This window comes from Exophiala xenobiotica (genome assembly GCF_000835505.1).
Source record: "Exophiala xenobiotica strain CBS 118157 unplaced genomic scaffold supercont1.7, whole genome shotgun sequence".
In the NCBI taxonomy this organism is placed as follows: domain Eukaryota; kingdom Fungi; phylum Ascomycota; class Eurotiomycetes; order Chaetothyriales; family Herpotrichiellaceae; genus Exophiala; species Exophiala xenobiotica.
Window position 1 is genome coordinate 3,467,153 of NW_013562488.1, and position 19,291 is coordinate 3,486,443.

Here is a 19,291-nt window from a genome sequence, read left to right on the forward strand (position 1 = left end):
TTCATACTGGGCTCACGCCTACTGTACCCAAGCCCGAACTACCAAATTCTACCAAACACCCTCTTTTACTATGAATATAAAATAGCCGTCTATTCCTTTTCATAGTCATGCCTAGCAGCCCGCTCAACTTCGTAGCTCAACTTTAGAGCTCATTCGTATCGAGGATGCTAAGTCAGTGCACAAGGCTGGACTCCTCTGGTGGACCTCGTCGTGCGGGAAGCCCGGACACCTGCCGACGCTAATATTTAGGGCCACTAGGTGCTCACTAGACTCACTAGACTCCTTGGGAGACCACTATCACTTATCACTTATTTACTGGGAGCTTCCTTCACGTTTCAGCATGCATAATGCCCGCAGGCTCGCTTGTACAGAAGGTGTGCAGCCCCTGTCAGTCCCTGGTTCCTGGTAGATATGCAGGCCATGGCGAGCTCCGACCTTACCAACAAGTCCCAAGTAGGCGCGTCAACCTTTCTCATGCCCGTCTATTAAAGTGTACAGAAGTGAAGCCCGCCTTTTCTAATTAATTGCTCGAACAAGACTCATTGCTTCGAGCACTTCACCCGCCATGTCGACGCCCGGCGCTCGCGCAGGCCTCGAGACCTTCGACGGCCTCAACATCGAATACGAGCATGCCTACCGCGACAACCCTTTCAAGACAGCCTGCATCAAAACGGCCATCTCTTTGATCCCTCAAGGCTCGCGCGTTCTCGATGTCGGCTGCGGCACTGGGATCCCCGTCTCGCAGATGCTTTCCGAAGCCGGCCTCGACGTCGTCGGCTTCGACATCTCGCCCAAGATGGTCGAGTACGCCAGCACGCGGGTCAAGGGCTCCTTCACCGTGTCGGACATGCTCGAATACAAACCAGAACCCCCCAACGGCGCCTTCGCCGCGGTCTTCATCATCTTCGCGCACCTGCAGCTGTCGTACTCGGATTTCCATGCCGCGGCGTACAAATTCGCGCAGACGTTACGGCCCGGCGGGATCATTGCCATTGGCCAGATGCCAGGGGACAAGTATGTGAAAGACACGTCCGATTGGGACGAGACGCGCACGTACGTGGAAAACTATGATGCGCCCTTCATGGGCGAACCTCTACCAACTTTCATGATGAGTGCAAGGGGCCAACGGGATTTCTTGACCTCGATGGGTCTGGAAATTGTCTGTGAGACAATCGATCTGTTCCAACCGAACAATGACAAGTGTGAGCCCGAGGAGCAGCAATATATCATCGCGAGAAGGACGAGCGAGAAACGTCTGGACCTTCCAAAGCCACTGCCGACCCAAGGTCGTTGATGCAACCGACCATTCCACAGGGGATTGACTGATGACGCTTTGCGTATCTGACCCTTCGAAATGCGTGCAGCTGATGGGGAACAAATGTAACCTTCGAGGTCAATCAGGGGCCATACCGGTACACCAGGTGGTAAATGATGTTCTAGTCAATAGTAATGGAAGGCGAAGATCGTGGCTGTACAGTCGGTGGTCTCAAAATTTAAAGTGGCATATCGCCTCGAACAAGGATTCCAGAATGTTTTGGTTGATTCATCTCATCTTCTTTATATTTCTTATACACGCTGGCCTACTATAGTCTCATGGGTAAATCGTGTAATTTAGCGCTAGGGTGCCATTCGACGACAAACAGCAGCGAGAACAATTTGTGTAGCAGGGGACCTTCCTATTGAATGGCAGGCCTAACTGTTGCTTCCACGATTTACTACGGTCTCATACCTAGATAAAAGATATAGTTTAGCGATAGGGTCCCATTCGACGACAAACAGCAGCGAGGACGATTCGTGTGGCAGGGAAGCCTCCTGTTCAATGCAGTGCTAGCTGCTGCTTCGACGATTCAAGCGGCAGCTGTTTTGCACTCTGGTTAAGCGAGTTTCATTCCTTGATTTGCCCATGAGACCGTAGTCGTCGGTGCACGTTGGTGGTACGCGGTTTTGAGGGTGACACGAATGACGTGCCTCGGCATTCATTGATCCAGTGAAACTAGTCAGGAACAGCAACTGCGCCCATGATGTCTGTCCGAATGTCCACGTCGCATCTGAACAACAAGCCGAACACATGTGATTCTTACAATGATATACCTATCTACGACTCCCCATTGATACAACCAACTGGGACCTGATCGAGTCCACAGGTATCGTCACTCTTGCACAAAATGGCTGCACCACCAGAGATCACCTGCACAAATCTATCAGGCAAGTTCGTCATGGTATGCTGCTACCTGTGTTATTGCCCAGCTTTCTTCTGACCTTGACCAGAACAAGTCCCTCTCTGATGACTTTGACCCCGTACTGGCTCTCCAAGGACTCAGTTGGTTCACCCGCAAGGCCATCAGCCTAGCCACCATTGTCCTCACCATCAAAGAATACACCGAAAGCTCGATCTACCACATCGACATCACCTCAGTGGCTTCTGGCCTCTCCACCACGCAAGAGAATCGCACACTCGACTGGGCAGAGAGAGACCATGCCGATAGAATCTTTGGCAAAGTCCAAGGGAGATCCAGGCTCTTCAAGACGGGGGAATACCAGATGGAAGGACCTGGGTCGCCAGAGGATGCCGCATTCCTGCGAGCTGAGAAACTCAAGGACGGCCAGACAGATTCGCGGTTCCTGGACAATGAGCACGTGCAAAGCTGGGTGAAGAATGTTGATGGCGGAGACTGGATCGCAGAACAGGTCTGGGGATTTGAGGAGGTCAATGGCGAACGACGATATACCAGGCGGGTGATAGTGTGGAAGAACGGCCAGGAGCAAAGAGCGCGGCTGGTGTACGACTACAAAGGACAGGGCGAAAACAAGGCGGATGACGATGAAGACCTCGCGTATGGGGACGAATGAATGAATATCACGCAGCCTAAAGATATACCTAGGGAGGGAGTGGTCAAAGCATGGACCGCCGTAATATTGTTAGCTTTCCACGAATATGCCTCGGGGAGAGTCTGATTCGTGGCCCAGAGTTGGGGAGTGACTGCATTGACCATGAGGCTGAAGAAACCTGAGAGACTTTAGCTCGCTAGGTACGTAGAGTTAACGGACTAAAGAATTTCCACTGCCGAGAGGGATTTTTCTTTTCGGTTTAGTGTCAACCGACGAGGCTGAGCTACAAGGCTGTGATTGGTTTCAGAAGCGCGATTTAAACGTCACTTTCTCGACGGTTCGATTCGAAACCTCGTCGTGAAATGCCTCAAAAAATTTGTACTTTGGAAACACGTCGGCGAGGCTTTGGGTGCCGTCGTGACGGTGGTATCATATCTATATAAGGTCGCCTTTTTCCACAAATACTGCCCCTGTCATCCATCACACCACAATAACATCATCGCCTACAAGCATCGATTAAAACCATCACATCTCAATCCCAAGGCCCAATCAACCATAACATCCAATACAGATTCATATATCCACACGCAACACTCACACCACACAACAACCAATCCAACACACCATGCAATTCTTCCACCACAACCACGACCACCAACAAGGTGAGGAAAGTCACTCCCGCCGGCTATCTGTTCGTGACCTCCAAGCACGAGCATATGCCAAATGGGTTGCACAAGGCACCAAGGCCAGAAAGCACAGCACAAGCAGCTTCGAGGCTGAGAGAGCCCGGCGACACTCTTTGAACCAGGAAGCCTCTCTTGTCCTACGGTCATAAAACACGTCTGGTGTTAGGAGAAACCGATGACTTCTTTGGGACCCCGGATAGAATCAGCATGACACGACCGCCTGGACCACAGAACATGTACAACCAGATATAGCCACACCGGCAATTTGTAACACTACTGTACTATAGTCAAACATTGTATACTAATCAAATAATCAAATAATCAACTATACCATAAACTTCTCTTTCTTACCTTACCTTTCCTTATCGGTGCAGTGCAGTCCCTTTTGCATATCCCGCCGTCAATAACCGATCAAGGATCCCACAAGATGGGGCTAATGTGGGTGGTCACGTGGCTCACCCGGTCTTCTCCCCTCACTATTATGCGGGCAATTGGCCTGACCAATGAAACCGGCACACCAATACCTCGGACGGCAATTTCTCGTTCCCTCCGCAATTCATTGAATGCACTCAACACTCTCTTGCGAGGTTCATTGCTTCATCAGCCTCTATAACAAAGCTGCTGCTGGCATTTCAAGAAGCGTCAGACCACCTGCTTGCCTCAGTCTGTACTCTCCTGCTTCTTCTCCACCCCCCTTTCTTCTTCCGCCATGGCCGCGCGCCGCTCACTCCTTCGAGCAGTCCCCGCATTGTCGGCCAGACGAGCACCCCAGATCACCCACGCCTCCCTCAGGATGTCGCCCACAGAGCAAGTCGCAAAAAGGCGACTACATGCCACGAGCAGACACCTCGCTGCCGCCGGCGCGGCTCAGGCCGACTACCCTACCACCCACGAAAAGATCGAGCAGGTCGCAGATACCCACAACTTCATCGACAACCAATTCGTCCCCTCCCAAGCCACGACATGGATTGACCTCCACGACCCTGCCACGAACAACCTCGTCACCCGCGTCCCTCAGAGCACCGATGCTGAACTCAAGGCGGCTGTCGAGTCCGCGCAAAAGGCCTTTCCCAAATGGCGTGCCACATCCATCATGACCAAACAACAGATCATCTTCCGCCTGACACACCTGATCCGGCAGAACATGGACAGACTCGCCGCATCCATCACACTCGAGCAAGGCAAGACCTTTGCCGATGCAAAGGGTGACGTGCTGCGTGGTCTCCAAGTCTGCGAGACCGCTTGCGGAATCACCACCCAATTGACCGGCGAAGTCATCGAAGTGGCCAAGGACATGGAAACTCGCAGCTATCGTGAACCGCTCGGTGTCGTGGCGGCCATCTGCCCATTCAACTTCCCAGCCATGATTCCCTTGTGGAGTGTGCCTGTCGCCACCGTCACGGGTAACTGCTTGATCCTCAAGCCCTCTGAACGCGACCCGGGCGCGGCCATGATCATCGCAGAATTATGCAAGGAAGCCGGCTTCCCAGACGGCGTGGTCAACGTCGTTCACGGCGCCGCCAAGACTGTCGACTTCATCATCGACGAGCCCGCCATCAAGGCCATCAGCTTCGTTGGCTCCAACCGCGCAGGCGAGTACATCTACACCCGGGGCTCGGCGAACGGAAAGCGAGTCCAGGCCAACTTGGGCGCGAAGAACCATGCGGCCGTCCTGCCCGACTGCAACAAGAACCATGCACTCAACGCTATCACAGGTGCGGCCTTTGGCGCAGCAGGACAGCGGTGCATGGCGCTCAGCACACTCGTCATGATCGGGGAAACTAAGGACTGGGTTCCCGAGATCGCCGAGCGCGCAAAGAACCTTAGCATGAACGGCGGGTTCGAGGAGGGAGCTGATCTCGGTCCGTTGATCAGCCCGCAGAGCAAGAAGCGCGTCGAGGACTTGATCCAGACCGCCGTCGACGAGGGCGCGACCATCGTCCTCGACGGCAGAGGCCAGAAGCCCGAGAAGTATCCTAATGGCAACTGGGTAAGTCTAACTATTCTCTCCCGTCGTTGTACCACGTAAGGGTCCACATACAAAGGGCACTGTGCTAACATTACCGACCAGGTCGGGCCCACCATCATCGCCAACGTCAAGCCACACATGAAATGCTACACCGAGGAGATCTTCGGCCCCGTGCTCGTGTGCCTAAACGTCGACACGACCGAAGAAGCGATCGACCTGATCAATGCGAACCCCTACGGCAACGGCGCCGCGGTCTTCACCCGCTCCGGCGCCACGGCGGCCTTGTTCCAGAAGGAGCTCGAGGCCGGGCAGATCGGTATCAACGTGCCCATCCCCGTGCCGTTGCCCATGTTCAGCTTCACCGGAAACAAGAAGTCCGTCGCCGGTACGGGAATGTCCAACTTCTACGGCAAGGACGGTCTGAGATTCTACACACAGTGGAAGACGGTGACGAGCCTGTGGCGTGCAGAGGATGCCCTGGCCACCGAGAAGCAGGTTTCTATGCCCACCCATTCATAAAGTCCGAGGTTGGACGGTATGTGTGTGTTTGAGAGAGAGGGGAGAGAGGGAGAGACAAAAAAAAGGCATAGGTCATGACTAGTTAGTGTTTTTCAAAAGCTGTCTCTACGGTTGGTCGACTTGGCTCTCGCGCGAATGTTCCCTGCCACAGCCACAGTCTACAGAATGTCGAAATCTGCAATGTCATGTCATGGCAAGTCATCAGACGTGGTCCAACAAGTCCAGAGATTTTTCTGCAGGATGGGAATGCATGTTCGTCTGCTTATCATGAGCACTTTAGGTACATAGGTATCGCTACCTCTATATGGGCTTGGTATCATGCCGAGATTCTTGCGAGTATTGAATTTTGAACAGAAAACTTCTCTTTGTCCATAACGATGCCTGAATTGGTGCTACAGCGCTGCATAAGCTCATAAGAAAGCCTCGTGCGTTCCCTGCTATTTGTCTAGCCTGTGATGCACGAGTGATCTTGTTTGCAAAGGACGATTTCAAGTCCAATTTTTTGTCTCGCCTTCCTGAAGAGAAATTTGGCCATTCCTCAACACCAGACCCAGTTTCGTCCTCGCAATCGGGGGCGGAACGTCAGTCAAATTCCCACTCCATGTCACCATGAATCATTCATCCCTTCACTCGGCATTCGCGGTCGACCGGGTAGTGCGCTTGTTGACTTCGGCCTTGACAGTCTCAGCGCCACTTGCAGCGGCATCAGCAGCTTGGTCTTTGGCATCCACGGCAGCTTCCTTGGCTTTCTGAGCAGTCTTCTTGATATCCTCCTTGCTAGGAGCAGCGGCACCACCCATACCAGCCAAACCAACGAGAACGGCGATGAGAAGTGCGGCAATACCCCCAATACCACCGGCAACCTCAGGCATGAATTTGATGGCCTCAATGGGATCCTTCTTCGCGAGAGTGATGAAGAGGTCGAGCTTCTCCTTCACAAAAGTGACGGGGTCATCCATGAACTTGAGATCGGAAGGAGATTTGGGGAGATCGGAAGGCTTGGGCTTGTTCTTCGCCTCTTCATCCTCTTCGATTGGTCGCTTAACGTCGTATGTCTCGGCTCTGAACGCCGCTGCATCCTCAACGGAGTGGCCAATGTAGATGTTGTCGAAAGTAATGTCGGATTGCATGGTCCAGATTTCGAAACCAATCTAACACATGTTAGCAAGCACTTGATTTCAGGTATAACGAGTACTCACAGCTCCCATCGGCTCGAAATTGGAAGGGGTCTTGTCCTCGAAGTAGTCTGGGTTTGGAATCTTGCGAGGAGCCCACGGTCCTTTATAGTCTGGGTTCTCGATGTATGGTGCAGTCCATTTGCCCTTGTACAGCGGGTTCTTCATCATAGGTGGTTCCCATTTGCCGCAGCCGGAGGCCTCTTCGCATTTGGGGTTGGGGACCTGAGGTGGAATCCAGTCACCATCCTCCTCGTCGTCCCAGTCTTCGGGCTTCTCAGCTTCTGGATCGGGAATCGTGGCAGGTTCGTCCTCAAGCCAGTCATCAGGTTTCTCGGCTTCCTCGTCAACAATCTCAAAAGGCTGGTCCTCATCCCAATCTTCTGGCTTGGTAGCCGTGGGGTCCGGGATACGAGCTTCTTCAACCCAATCTTCGGGTTTCTTATCGTTGGGGTCATCGATCTCCTTAGGAGGGTTGACGGTAGGGGCGAAGTCTTCGAGAAGGCTACCATTTTTGGCTGACTTGTTGTCGATCAACATCTCGAACGTATTGTCAGGCTTGACGATCAGAGTGTAGAGGTGGGTGAGTTTGTCATTCTTGGCTTGAGGTGGGCTCTTGAGGTGTTTCTCTTCGTACTCGCCGGTCTTGGGGTTCTTGTGCTTGAAGATGAAGTGGACCTGGGAGATTGTGAGAAATGCGCGACGACGTCTTCTAATGCTAGCTCACCTTGTTCGTGGCTCCGCACTTGTCAGGGCCAAACATGATGACATAGGGAGACGTGTTAGAGAACTCTTCGGCGTGTAGTTCCTTGTTCTCTTTGAGTAGCTTCATGTATGCACCACCACACTCCAGACCATTCTGAAGCTTGACTTCGTATTGGACCACGAGGGTTTTGCCCTTGTTGTCGATGACTGAAGGGAATTTGGCCGAGATGGCATGATGCGCAGCCGCATTCTTGACGACCAAGCCTTTGTCACCTACGAGGCCAGGCAAGACAGTTGGCTCCTCAACTGACCACTCGCCGACATAGGCCCAGTCCTCATCACTCTTGGAATCCTGCTTCTTTGCATGAGAAGGGGTCCATCTCGAATCCCAATCGTCCGTGAACTGTTCTAGGAAGGGAGCTTTCAAGCTGGTAGGCTATGATATTGTTAGCACTTCCCAAGATCGAGTGCAAATCATGTCCCACTTACAGTGAAGGTTGGTCGTTCAACGACACTTGAGGATGGCTCAGCATCTTCCTGTGCCAGTGCGGTACTGGCGAGCAAAGCCGACGCATAAAGAGCCGGAGCGATAGCTGTGTTGAACCTCATGACGGGCACACCGTAGAGATATTTGCGTCAACAAGATGATGGACCTCTAGAGGAAGAGTTGACAGTGGAGAGAATAGGACAGGAGATGGGAATGTTGAGTCGGCGGATATATTTCTAGGATCGCAGGTGAAAGAAAGGTGTCCTTTACGGCATCTCCACACAGAAGGAGCCCACGCTAAGTTCAGGTAAGGTTCTGGTTTCACCGGCACCACTCAGCGCGACTCAGTACCCATTTAACACCCATTGGTACCCATTCAGCACCCAGCCAGTGAGTGTCAGCGCCTATTGCTATCGTGACATGGCGGCATCAAGCGGGGTCACGTCCTAACTTTCAGGTAGCAAGCCAGCTACAGCTACCTGACCTATTCACGTGGCAGCCCAATATCTTTTTCTCTCTTTTTTATTTGCGTCTCCCTCAACTGTACGGAGTAACTTACTTTCTCTGTGGAATCTGGATATTTAGATCAAACACAAACGGCAAAGGGTCGCCATGGACGATCCGAACAATGATCATCTGGTACAATCCAATGACCCTGAGCACCCAGCGAACTTGATTCCTAGGCTATGCAAACAATTCTATACTCTCGGTAAGATGGTGGTAGGTGTTTGTGGTCTGTCGCAAACTGACTCCTCCAAGGATGGGTCACTGGAACTGGAGGAGGCACCAGCATCCGCAAGGATGACCATGTCTTTATTGCACCATCTGGAGTTCAGAAAGAGCTTATGAAACCAGAAAACATCTTTGTCCTCTCTTATCCAACTCCAAAATATCCACCGTCTGCACGCCAATATATCCGAAAGCCCCTTGATCTGAAGCCTTCCGCATGTACACCACTCTTTCTTGCGGCTTTTGAGCGTGGTGCGGGCTGCTGTATCCATACTCACTCTCAATGGGCTGTTCTCGTCACTTTGCTTGTCGAGAAGATGTTAGGGAATGACGCATGCTTTGAAATCAGCAACATCGAACAGATAAAGGGCGTCCCCAAGGGACCAGGGAAAGGCATGCTCGGCTTTCATGACACTCTTAGCATCCCTATCATCGAGAATACGCCTTTCGAGGAGGATTTGACGGAACATCTCGAGAAGGCTATGGAGCAACATCCAGACGCGTGTGCCGTTCTTGTTCGGCGGCATGGAATGTTTGTTTAACCACCTTCTGTATATGTCACCAGCTGACCTTGCATAGTTATGTTTGGGGCGATACCGTGGCTAAAGCCAAAACCCAGTGCGAAAGCCTAGACTATCTCTTTCAACTGGCTGTCGAAATGCACAAACTCGGACTGCCTTGGACATGATACATTTATCTGCAAGCCGGTGAGGGCATATGTCAATCTATAGGCGGTCAGACACTCTTGCAGGCATTTAGGTTTGCTCGATGAGTTTGAAGTTCCAACAGCTGTCGAAGATGCGGGACTCTAGAAGACATAATTTGGTCAGGACTATATCATGCCGTCCTCTGTGGCTATTGTGGCCGACTTCTTGCTGTGGATTAGACGACGCTTTGAAAGTTCTCATGTCGTGAACATAGAAGGTGTGACAGAGGATTATATTGAAAGGCTTTGAGATACTCCCATATCATTCGCTCTATAGAAAAGGCATGCCAATAAGAATCCAACGTCCTTACCCTGTGGTGTACAGTATCTGGCGTAGGGTCTGTGATCATTCGTCAACGCAGCTCGATGTCCTTTCGCGCTCCCCTCACCTGACTGCTGCTTGGATATATAACATGAAAATCACGGCGACTCATTAATTATATGCCGGATCTATCACGTCTTGCCACTGGACTTTACGATATCTGACGGAACTGCATCGGCTTATCATCACATAATAGAGTGACCACCTACAAGCACCGAGATGTCAACCGCATCCCTATCACCATCGTCGACCTCACCTCCACCAAATGCATCGTCAGCCCAACGGACAGCCGAAGCCAAAAGAGCGTTCAACGCTTCATTAAATGCAGCTGGCGCGAGTATAGATGCCGAGCTAGAAGCTCGTGCAAAGAACATTCACGCCAACGCCAAAGCTCTTACAAAGCAGGAAGACGAGCTTCGCAAACAGACCAAAGCCGCGGCCAAGGAGAACGATGCTCTTCAAAAGCTCCTCGACAAGACGAAAAAGGAGGTTCAGAGCCTGGGGGATCTGGACACTATGCTGGCGGATCTTGATGCTGATATGGCTATGATGGAGGAGACTCTGCGAATAGCCGAGGAGAGTGAAGGAGAGACCAGCCATGACGAAGAGCAGCAACAACCTCAGTCTTGATCGAACAACTACCATGTCTACTCTACAGGGTCAGAGGTGGATGCATTCCGTTTCCCTGCTTTCGGAATGTTGATGTGCGTGCTATTGGAAACAAAGCTGTCGTCTCAGCCTGGTATGATGAAGGGTGCAGTGTTCCGTATATTCGATTTGGGATCTCCATTCAGGCATGTACAATGTTCCCGCTATGTGGACAGGCTGTTTCAAGGTTACCTATCATCTCCCTCCAAAGATCTCAACCTTTTCTTGTAGCCATCTGGAGGTGTGGACCTTTAGAGTACTTATTCCATAGTGTCCATACTAGTATGAGTTAAGATCTAAGTACAGACCCTCGAGACTTACGAAGCCAAGATGACGTACTGTAGATTGATAGATGGGCGTCATTTGAGCCGCCAATCGGAGAACAGCTTTCGCCGCAGCGTGTCTCGACGCTCTACGAAGTACCTTTGACAAGTCAACATCAACACCTCGACTTGTAAGCGCGCCTAATTCTTTATGCTACCTCTACGCTATAAGGAGAGCGTTACCCATGCTCTCAGCATTCACGGCTCAGCCGATAGTTGAGCTCAAACAGAGGGACAAATCTAAGATCGAGTCCATCCTTTCGCATAGCGACCAGCTCCTTGTCGGCCTCAACACTGGCTCTCTCCGCATCTACCGAGTCAAGAACCCTCCTTCGCGCAGCAGCGAGGACGATAACGTCAACGATGACACTGCAGCTACCGCCGACACCTCAACTTCAACGTCGAAGCCCACCGAACTTCTCCGAGAATACGAGAAGTTCTCAAAGTCCAAGATAGAACAACTTGCGGTGTTTCGCGAAGCAAACATCCTTATATCGTTGAGCAATGGCCTAGTATCAATACATGATCTGGGAACATATGAGTTGCAGGAACAGTTGACCAATACGAAGGGCGCAACTGTATTTGCTGCCACAAGCAACATAGTGAAGGACTCCACGACGGGTGTGCCAACCTTGGTCAGCAGATTAGCTGTGGCTGTCAAGCGCAGGCTATTACTGTGGTCATGGCACGATGGGGAACTGAACGGTGACGCGGTTGAGATTGCGTTATCGCATAGCATCAAGTCGCTGACCTGGGCATCCGGGACCAAAATACTGGCCGGCTTAAGTGCGCATTATGTGTTGGTTCATCCAGACTCTCAAGACGTGAAGACTATTGTCGGACCAGGCAGCATCGGAGGCGCCCCGGGTCAAGAGAGCAGTAGGCTCGGTGGCACAATGAGCTACATCGGAATGGGAGGCATGGTTCCAGCTCCGTTGGCAACGGGCCTCGGAGAGAATGAAATGTTGCTGGCACGAGATATCAATACACATTTTATCGACCGGGACGGAGAACCAATAAGCCGACGACAGATACCCTGGCGAAGCCCTCCCCAGGCGATCGGCTACTCCTATCCATATCTTCTGGCTTTGCAAGAAGCAAGCAAAGGGTCACTGGAAGTGCGAAACCCCAAGACATTGACTCTGCTTCAGTCTATCGAACTGCCAGGTGCTGTCCTGCTACAAGTGCCCAACCCCAATATCAGCTTGGCTCATCAAGGCAAAGGATTCCTGGTCGCCAGCGAACGCACCATCTGGAGGATGCAAGGACTGAACTATGATGCTCAAATTGATTCATTGGTCGAGGGCGGATATCTGGACGAGGCTATCAGCCTTCTGGAGATGATTGAGGAGACACTCATCAAAGACAAAGTCGGAAGGCTACGGGAGATCAAAATGCAGAGGGCGCAGAAGTTGTTTGATGAGAAGAAGTTCAGGGATGCCTTGGATCTATTCGGCGAGGTCTCTGCGCCGCCCGAGCGAGTCATCAGACTTTACCCTGCTATCATTGCCGGCGATCTCGCCATCGATGCCGAAAACGCAAGCCCCAAACCGCCCGCATCGTCACCAGATGAGCATGCCGCCAAACCGAAACACAAAAAGGCGGAGGTCATTGCTACCCCAGTCCAAAAGGTCAAAGCCGCAGCTTCTGACGCCGACGCCGAGAGTGTAAGAAGCGTGAAAACAAGTGACCATGCTAGTGGCGATGGCGATGGACTTTCCGAGAAGGAGATCAAGACAGCCGTTCGGGAGCTTCAAGCGTTCCTTGCTGACGTTCGTCGCCGCCTGCAGAGATTCTTCAGTCCCGATCAGACTGTTCGAAGTCTCTCAGAAGTACAGAGCGGAGCCCAGGCCGAAGACGTCAGACAATTCACCGAACACCTGCTGGGAGTTTCGACGCTAGATGATGTTGATCTGAGTGAAAAGCTGCCTGCCGTGGCTCGGTTGGTAGACACAACCCTTTTCAGAGCTCACATGTACGCCACCCCGTCGCTCGCAGGATCACTCTTCCGTATCTCGAACTTCTGTGACCCAGATGTAGTCATGGCCAAACTTGAAGAGAGCGAACGATACAATGATTTGATAGAATTCCTCTATGGAAAGCGACTCCATCGACAAGCCTTGGAAAGGCTTCAGAAATTCGGCAAAGCTGAACATACGGAAGATGTGGACCCTCAACTGCATGGACCTGCTCGGACAGTGTCCTATCTTCAGAATCTGGGGGCGTCTTTCATTGATATGATCCTGGAATTTGCTCGGTGGCCTTTGGAATCGGAGCCAGAAATGGCAATGGAGATTTTTCTAGCTGACACCGAAAACGCCGAGTCGCTGCCTCGTCATAAAGTCCTGGATTTCCTCGAGTCCATCGATAAAAACCTGGCTCAGAAATACCTTGAGCATGTAGTGGATGAACTGGACGACCAAACACCGGATCTGCACCAGCGCCTTGTAACGCTCTACCTAGAGAGACTGAAAGCTGGATCTGGATCAGACCGACAAGAAATCCTCGACAAGTTGGTAACGTTACTGAAGACGTCTGAACAATACTCTCGGGCAAAGACTTTGGGTTTGCTGCCTCGAGATGAACCTTTGTTCTATGAGCCACGAGCCATCGTCTTCAGCAAGATGGGAAATCACAGGCAAGCACTGGAAATATATGTTTTCAAGCTTCATGACCCAGCCAGGGCAGAGGAATATTGCAACCAGACTCATTTGGAAGAGACTATCAACGACACCAGCAAGCCTTCGTCTCGACGGAAGTCGACCACTGACCCGGTCGACGAACAGCCGTCGATCTACCATATTCTGCTGAACCTCTATTTGCATCCGCCAAAGGGTGAAAGGGCATTGTGGGGACCAGCCATTGAATTGATGGCTCGTCATGGTCCCAGATTGCCGGCAAGCTCGACACTAGAGTTGATGCCGGAGGATTTGTTGGTGAAAGAGCTCGAATTTTATTTCCGCGGCAGAATTCGCAACGCCAACACTGTGATGAACGACTCGATGATGTCTGCTGGATTGAGAAAGGTGGAAGCAGTGCGCGTCCAAGCCGCACTTCTGCTCGGAGAGGGCGTTCAAACCGGTGGTCGAGGAAGGAAAGTCCGGATTGACGAAGACCGAGTCTGCGGTGTCTGCTACAAACGCCTTGGTGGCAGTGTCATCAGTGTCTTTCCCGAGTGAGTATCTTTCCCGTTCCCATTGGTGCTCACACCACATTGCTGACACCAACGCAGCAATTCCGTTGTCCATCTGGGCTGCGCTGTCCGCAAGCAGACTGAATCCGCAGGCAAATCTCAGCACCATTGACCTCGACAACGATTCGAAATGTATGAACTTTGTGATACCCATGCATAGTGTAATAGTACAAAATATGTCCAGCCTGACGTTTCAAGTGTCGTCGTCGCCGGCTTCTTCACCATAGTGTTCCTCCTCGAGCTCGTCAGGTCTCGAAGTTCCGGTAACACCGGCTTGTCCCTGCGCCTTTTTGTCTTCCTCCATCTTTTCTGTCAAGTACTTATTGATCTCATCTTGTAGTTTCTTGCTCGATGCTCGTAGCTCGGCGAGGTATTTCGATTTTGCTTCGGTGTCGAGAGATTTCGCGCCCTCATGACGAGGGGCAGTAAGACTCTGCTTGAAGTCCTTGGAGTCAGTAGGAGACCTATAGGCAGCTTTAAGGATTGCCGGAGATTCGCTTGAGTTTCCTGGCATTATTCCTGCTGCTGCTGTATTCTTGGAAAGTGTTGGTCGAATGGAACATACTGTGCAGGCTTTCGTGAATGCGTCCGAGAAAAGTGACTCGGTCGCGGGGAAAACGTGTCAGTACTCCAAACACCAGACACCACAATCGACACTCTGGGTGACAGTCACACTTACAGAACAAGTCAGCCTGCACTACCGACACATGCAAATACATTCCGCCCAAACTCAGAACTCAGTGATTCGTGAATATTCGCATCCGGTGCAACTCGCAGAATGAAGTCGGTTTCCAGACAACAACCGTACGCGCAGCCAGCGAGGCGTCCGCAAGCTGTTATGCGTTGACCGAAAGCGCATCTTCCATCAATCGATACATGCACCCATAAGAGCGACTCAGCTCCTAGCCTACTTTCCTCAATCTCTGGTTATTACTTCTGCTTGCAAGATGGAACCTCCTCCGCCACGTCGAACAGGACTGCGATCCCCGGTTCCTCCTGCCTCTATATCCCCGAACCCTTCGTCACGTTCAGAATCGAAGCAAAGCAATCGCCCGGGCTCAAGTGGAAGTGACACATCTGGGTCTTCAAGTCTATCGGTAGTAAAGAGGTCTCCATACAATCAGCAGCTGCCTTCTTTTGTGTCTCACACCAATAACAGCAACGCCTCACTGTCTCACACGAGACCCTCTACACAATACCTCCCTCGGGAAGGTGCAAGACAAAACGGTCCGTCAGATATATACAGGCATCGTGCCCGACAGCACTCTCAGGGCTACTTTGAACCTTCCATGCCGTCCGCCTCGTTGGCCACACAGTCACCTCTTCAGGAGCATTCAGCCATGTCCGGGCTCACTCCTTCCCAGATCGCGGCCCAGGCTGCAATGCAACATCTCAATGCTACCAGTCACAGTCGCAAAAGATCTCAGACAGTTCCATTCCCACAAGAACAGAATCAACAAGAGAGCCGTCGGAGCAGTAGAGGCTCCACGGGGTCTCATGAAGGACAGGCGCAGCCTTCAGCGCACGACCAGCAGTATCGCAATGGACTCATCGGTAACAATGCGGCAGCAACGGCAGCGAGTGTGGTGTTCCCCCGAAACTTTGCCTCGTCCAGCCAAGTGTCCTTGGTGGAAGAGGACAAATCGAGAAAGGGGTTGAAGCGGTTCAAACCAAAGCACATGGTGCTCTCTAGAGACAAAGATAAGGAGTCGAAAGAAAAGCCTCTACCATCGCCGAACAAGCTGACACCAAGTGGCCTGTCCAAGGTCATCAACGCGTCAACGACAAGTCTAACCGATTCATTGGCCTCGACCAATTCTTCACTCTACCAGCTGACGAATCCTTCATCAAGCACAATCGTCCCTATACAAGAACAAAAAGACAAGTCGCACAAGCATCACGGACTTCGACAAAAGCTGAAACTCAAAGACAAGGACGACACCTATGCTCTCCCTTTGTCCTCGGCCAATTCCAATTCGAGGCCCGTAGACATCAATAATCCTCAGTCACTGTATTCATTTGCGCCGTCTTCTCCCGCTCCTTCATCCAGCTTCTCCAAGTCCGTGTCCGGGCTGGATCTCCGGCATGGCGGTCGTGCTCTACGAGAGAAGAAGAAGGAAGAGAAGGCGGCCTTTGCCAATCTTGAGACCGTTTACAGTCGAGGCGAAAGTGATACCTCCGAATGGCCATCACTTGGCACCAGCTTTACAAATCAATCCATGACCAATTTCAGCTCGTATGCCGAAGTCAAAGAAGCTGGGGCTGATCTTGGGCTGAAGAACATGTCTGCAGACGACGCCTGGGATGCCCTGAGAGCAAAAATCTTGATCATCTTTGAGGGCGAGGATGTGCCAGTGCCGGTAGAGAACCTCAACAAGCTGGTGACCTTCCACATTCAACGATGCGTGCAGAGAAGAGATCCCAGTATCGTCATCGGTGACCTGGAAGACCTACTTAAGACTGGTTTTCTCAGCTTGAACCATACTCTGCGTCAGGCTTCCGACGAAAGGCTCGTTTCGAACCTTGTCAGCATGTGGATACAGGTGTTCGGCACCATTCTACCATACATGCAAGCCGTTTTTCTCCCGCTGGATCAAGAATTCAAAGGAAGAGGGACTATACTCACAAGTCCCAAGATGGCGGCGGAATTCTGGGGTGCCCTCCCGAGTGCTGAGTCGGGCAGCAAATTGTCATCTTCTCCAGCCTCGGGTAGTGGCATTGATTTTGTTGTCGCTGCAGGAGAGGAGCTAGAAGTCAGACGCATCCTTCTTATCACATTCAGGGACGTCATCATACTGCCACGATTTGACTTGTTGAAAGCAACCTTCTCCAGGTTGAGCCTCGAAAGCATCAATGTCAGTCTGGTTCAATTTGATAATCCTAGTCGGACTCGAGGGAACAGCGGTGCAAGCGACAGACCAGCTACAGCACACAGCATCGAACCGGCGTATGGTAGCTACAATTCCCAGACAAGCACGTTGCTCGGAAGTGCCACGTCAGGTGGGAGATCTCGTGCGACATCCAATCTGTCTGTAACCAGCAATCCTGCACAAGATGTTGCATTTCAATCCTTCAGCTCGCCGCCAGCGGCGAGACCTTCAGATACCTCTTCTGCACAGGTCACCGAGACTGTAGGCCGGATGTTACAATGTCTGTCAGTACTCTGCTCTATACAATCGGGTGATGACGCTCAGGCCAAGATGGAGGAGCTGAACAGGCAGCTCAAATTGAATTGGCTTGGTCGTGGCAGGACGGGACGGAACAGAAAGGGGTTTGTCGGTAGCAGAGTTAGGCCAATGGCCAGCGTTGGCTCGACCATCCGAGGTTTGAATCGAGATGGGAGTCCCACGCCAACTCCAACGAGACAAGGGACAGTCAGCAGGCCGGGAGACGACAATAATTGATGACAGATGGTGAGACGGCGGCAACGTAACGCATCTCTACATACGAAATTCATGTTTACCTTGATCGGTTATGGCTTTTCAGGTATGCTATATGAGGGAGCAACCTGGTGCCGCTGCATAACGTGTTCAGTAAAACGTTATGGCATCGGATGCAGCGCCATCTACAGAGATAAAGGCCACGAGAAGCCCTTGGATCTCATTCTACTTCCATCCCCAGATACGTCTGCACTGAATATTGCGTTCGAAGGTTTTCGCTGCTTTCAGTCATGCCTTTTGTCTACTCGACCTTTGACGGAGCCCTCTTACATTATGTGGATTTCGCTCCAGCTGCTGACCCGCCTCGTTTCCAACCAACGGAAGACCCGGCCAAGGACTTCGGCAAGACCGATATAACCCTTGTGTTCATCTCTGGTTGGCCCATGTCTCACCGTATGTATGAGCATCTAATGTTGCAGCTGTGTGAGACGTACGGCGTCCGCTGTATTGCTTCTGACCGTCGTGGCTTCGGCAAAAGCGAATGGACAGGCAACAGGATGCAAGACATCACATACGACACCTTTGCCCAGGACACTGTGGAGCTGATCCGCAATGCAAAACTTGAGAGTTTCTATTTTGTCGCTGCAAGCATGGGCTGTGGGGAGACGTTGTTGGCATACCTGGCGATGGACGATGACCTGAAGAAACGATGCCAGGGCTTCATCTGGGTAGGACCGAGTCTACCGCTCCCACTCCAAACTGATGCAAATCCCAAAGCACCTTCGAGGGAACTGTGGGATTCCATCTTGACCGGTTTCCGTCAGGATCGAGTCGGCTTTACGCGAGCAGCTATCCCAGGAGTCTTCGGGGTACCTTTCAATATCGGCATTGAGGTCCCAGAAACGATCTTGCAGAAGTTCGAATGGATTGTGGCTGAGGCCGACGCTCTCGCTATCGAAAGATGTGTGCAAATTATCACCACTAGAGACTTCACCGAGGATCTGAAGAGGCTTAATGACAATGACGTGAAGCTGCTGGTGTTACATGGGGACAGTGATCAAGGTCAGTCGTCGTCATCCGGGGTCATCCCTTATTGCCTGGCAGAGATGACTGATGATATTGACACAAGGCATGCCGGCCGAAGCCAGTGCAAGTCTTATCCCGCAACTCGCAAAGCAAGCACGTGTGAAGATTTATAACAAGGCAGCTCACGGGCTGTACTTGACTCATGCGAATCAGGTGTTGGAAGATATCCTCGACTTCGTATTCGCGTCCCGAGGATGCGGGAGTCCAGCTGTAGGGCAAAGCGTGGGGCCATGATTGGGCCCATTATATCTTTACCTATTCCCGTTGTGGACTCTTGATTTTCGCATAACGTTATGTATCTCGGCTCAAAAGGCGAACCTCGTGGTCATCGCCAGATCAGTGATCTGGGTATAAGACGCTTGTCCATCGAACTGTTCTTACTGCTCTGCTCTGCTGTGCATGATCCTCTCACGGCTACAGCCAAGGTTTCAATCCCCTTGGAAGGACATTTCTCGTGTCCTGTCCCGACATCTGCACCTATTTTTGAGAAAGTCTCGACATAACTGAGCAGCCTCACCTGTTTTCGAGTCCAGG

At 51.7% G+C, this 19,291-nt stretch overlaps 11 protein-coding genes across 12 annotated transcripts; 8 read left to right on the top strand and 3 right to left on the bottom strand.

The window, feature by feature from the left end:
• The first annotated feature begins 327 nt into the window (after positions 1 to 327).
• On the top strand, positions 328 to 1,559 carry PV05_11998 (uncharacterized protein). The gene is made up of 2 exons (XM_013455539.1): positions 328 to 453; positions 499 to 1,559. Exon 2 carries the CDS (start codon positions 566 to 568, stop codon positions 1,292 to 1,294), a length of 729 nt encoding a protein of 242 aa, XP_013310993.1. The 5' UTR covers positions 328 to 453; positions 499 to 565; the 3' UTR covers positions 1,295 to 1,559.
• A 418-nt stretch (positions 1,560 to 1,977) lies between these two features.
• PV05_11999 (uncharacterized protein) lies at positions 1,978 to 3,070 on the top strand. Its single transcript, XM_013455540.1, has 2 exons — positions 1,978 to 2,219; positions 2,269 to 3,070. The coding sequence occupies exons 1-2, from the start codon at positions 2,166 to 2,168 to the stop codon at positions 2,848 to 2,850; spliced, it is 636 nt and encodes a 211-aa protein (XP_013310994.1). The 5' UTR covers positions 1,978 to 2,165; the 3' UTR covers positions 2,851 to 3,070.
• Positions 3,071 to 3,198: 128 nt separating this feature from the next.
• On the bottom strand, positions 3,199 to 3,815 carry PV05_12000 (uncharacterized protein). Its single transcript, XM_013455541.1, has one exon. The coding sequence runs from the start codon at positions 3,660 to 3,662 to the stop codon at positions 3,333 to 3,335; it is 330 nt and encodes a 109-aa protein (XP_013310995.1). The 5' UTR covers positions 3,663 to 3,815; the 3' UTR covers positions 3,199 to 3,332.
• A 75-nt stretch (positions 3,816 to 3,890) lies between these two features.
• PV05_12001 (methylmalonate-semialdehyde dehydrogenase (acylating)) lies at positions 3,891 to 6,361 on the top strand. The gene is made up of 2 exons (XM_013455542.1): positions 3,891 to 5,505; positions 5,587 to 6,361. Exons 1-2 carry the CDS (start codon positions 4,225 to 4,227, stop codon positions 6,001 to 6,003), a joined length of 1,698 nt encoding a protein of 565 aa, XP_013310996.1. The 5' UTR covers positions 3,891 to 4,224; the 3' UTR covers positions 6,004 to 6,361.
• On the bottom strand, positions 6,257 to 8,672 carry PV05_12002 (uncharacterized protein). Its single transcript, XM_013455543.1, has 4 exons — positions 8,373 to 8,672; positions 7,906 to 8,319; positions 7,203 to 7,856; positions 6,257 to 7,154 (listed from the first exon to the last, which is right to left on the bottom strand). The coding sequence occupies exons 1-4, from the start codon at positions 8,490 to 8,492 to the stop codon at positions 6,630 to 6,632; spliced, it is 1,713 nt and encodes a 570-aa protein (XP_013310997.1). The 5' UTR covers positions 8,493 to 8,672; the 3' UTR covers positions 6,257 to 6,629.
• Positions 8,673 to 8,886: 214 nt separating this feature from the next.
• On the top strand, positions 8,887 to 10,113 carry PV05_12003. 2 transcript variants are annotated; one of them, XM_013455545.1, is made up of 3 exons: positions 8,887 to 9,079; positions 9,130 to 9,631; positions 9,679 to 10,113. In XM_013455545.1, the coding sequence occupies exons 1-3, from the start codon at positions 8,983 to 8,985 to the stop codon at positions 9,785 to 9,787; spliced, it is 708 nt and encodes a 235-aa protein (XP_013310999.1). In that variant the 5' UTR covers positions 8,887 to 8,982; the 3' UTR covers positions 9,788 to 10,113. The 2 variants fall into 2 exon arrangements, with proteins under 2 accessions (XP_013310999.1, XP_013310998.1); XM_013455544.1 differs by having other exon boundaries at positions 8,887 to 9,631.
• Positions 10,114 to 10,259: 146 nt separating this feature from the next.
• On the top strand, positions 10,260 to 11,030 carry PV05_12004 (uncharacterized protein). Its single transcript, XM_013455546.1, has one exon. It carries the CDS (start codon positions 10,347 to 10,349, stop codon positions 10,755 to 10,757), a length of 411 nt encoding a protein of 136 aa, XP_013311000.1. The 5' UTR covers positions 10,260 to 10,346; the 3' UTR covers positions 10,758 to 11,030.
• A 183-nt stretch (positions 11,031 to 11,213) lies between these two features.
• Positions 11,214 to 14,529, top strand: PV05_12005 (uncharacterized protein). The gene is made up of 2 exons (XM_013455547.1): positions 11,214 to 14,273; positions 14,331 to 14,529. Exons 1-2 carry the CDS (start codon positions 11,284 to 11,286, stop codon positions 14,401 to 14,403), a joined length of 3,063 nt encoding a protein of 1,020 aa, XP_013311001.1. The 5' UTR covers positions 11,214 to 11,283; the 3' UTR covers positions 14,404 to 14,529.
• PV05_12006 (uncharacterized protein) lies at positions 14,485 to 14,805 on the bottom strand (the record flags this gene model as incomplete). Its single annotated transcript, XM_013455548.1, has 1 exon — positions 14,485 to 14,805. The coding sequence occupies one exon, from the start codon at positions 14,803 to 14,805 to the stop codon at positions 14,485 to 14,487; it is 321 nt and encodes a 106-aa protein (XP_013311002.1).
• A 433-nt stretch (positions 14,806 to 15,238) lies between these two features.
• On the top strand, positions 15,239 to 17,695 carry PV05_12007 (uncharacterized protein; the record flags this gene model as incomplete). The annotated part of the gene is made up of 1 exon (XM_013455549.1): positions 15,239 to 17,695. The coding sequence occupies one exon, from the start codon at positions 15,239 to 15,241 to the stop codon at positions 17,693 to 17,695; it is 2,457 nt and encodes an 818-aa protein (XP_013311003.1).
• Positions 17,696 to 17,961: 266 nt separating this feature from the next.
• Positions 17,962 to 18,991, top strand: PV05_12008 (uncharacterized protein; the record flags this gene model as incomplete). The annotated part of the gene is made up of 2 exons (XM_013455550.1): positions 17,962 to 18,733; positions 18,801 to 18,991. 2 exons carry the CDS (start codon positions 17,962 to 17,964, stop codon positions 18,989 to 18,991), a joined length of 963 nt encoding a protein of 320 aa, XP_013311004.1.
• Between the last annotated feature and the right edge of the window lie 300 nt (positions 18,992 to 19,291).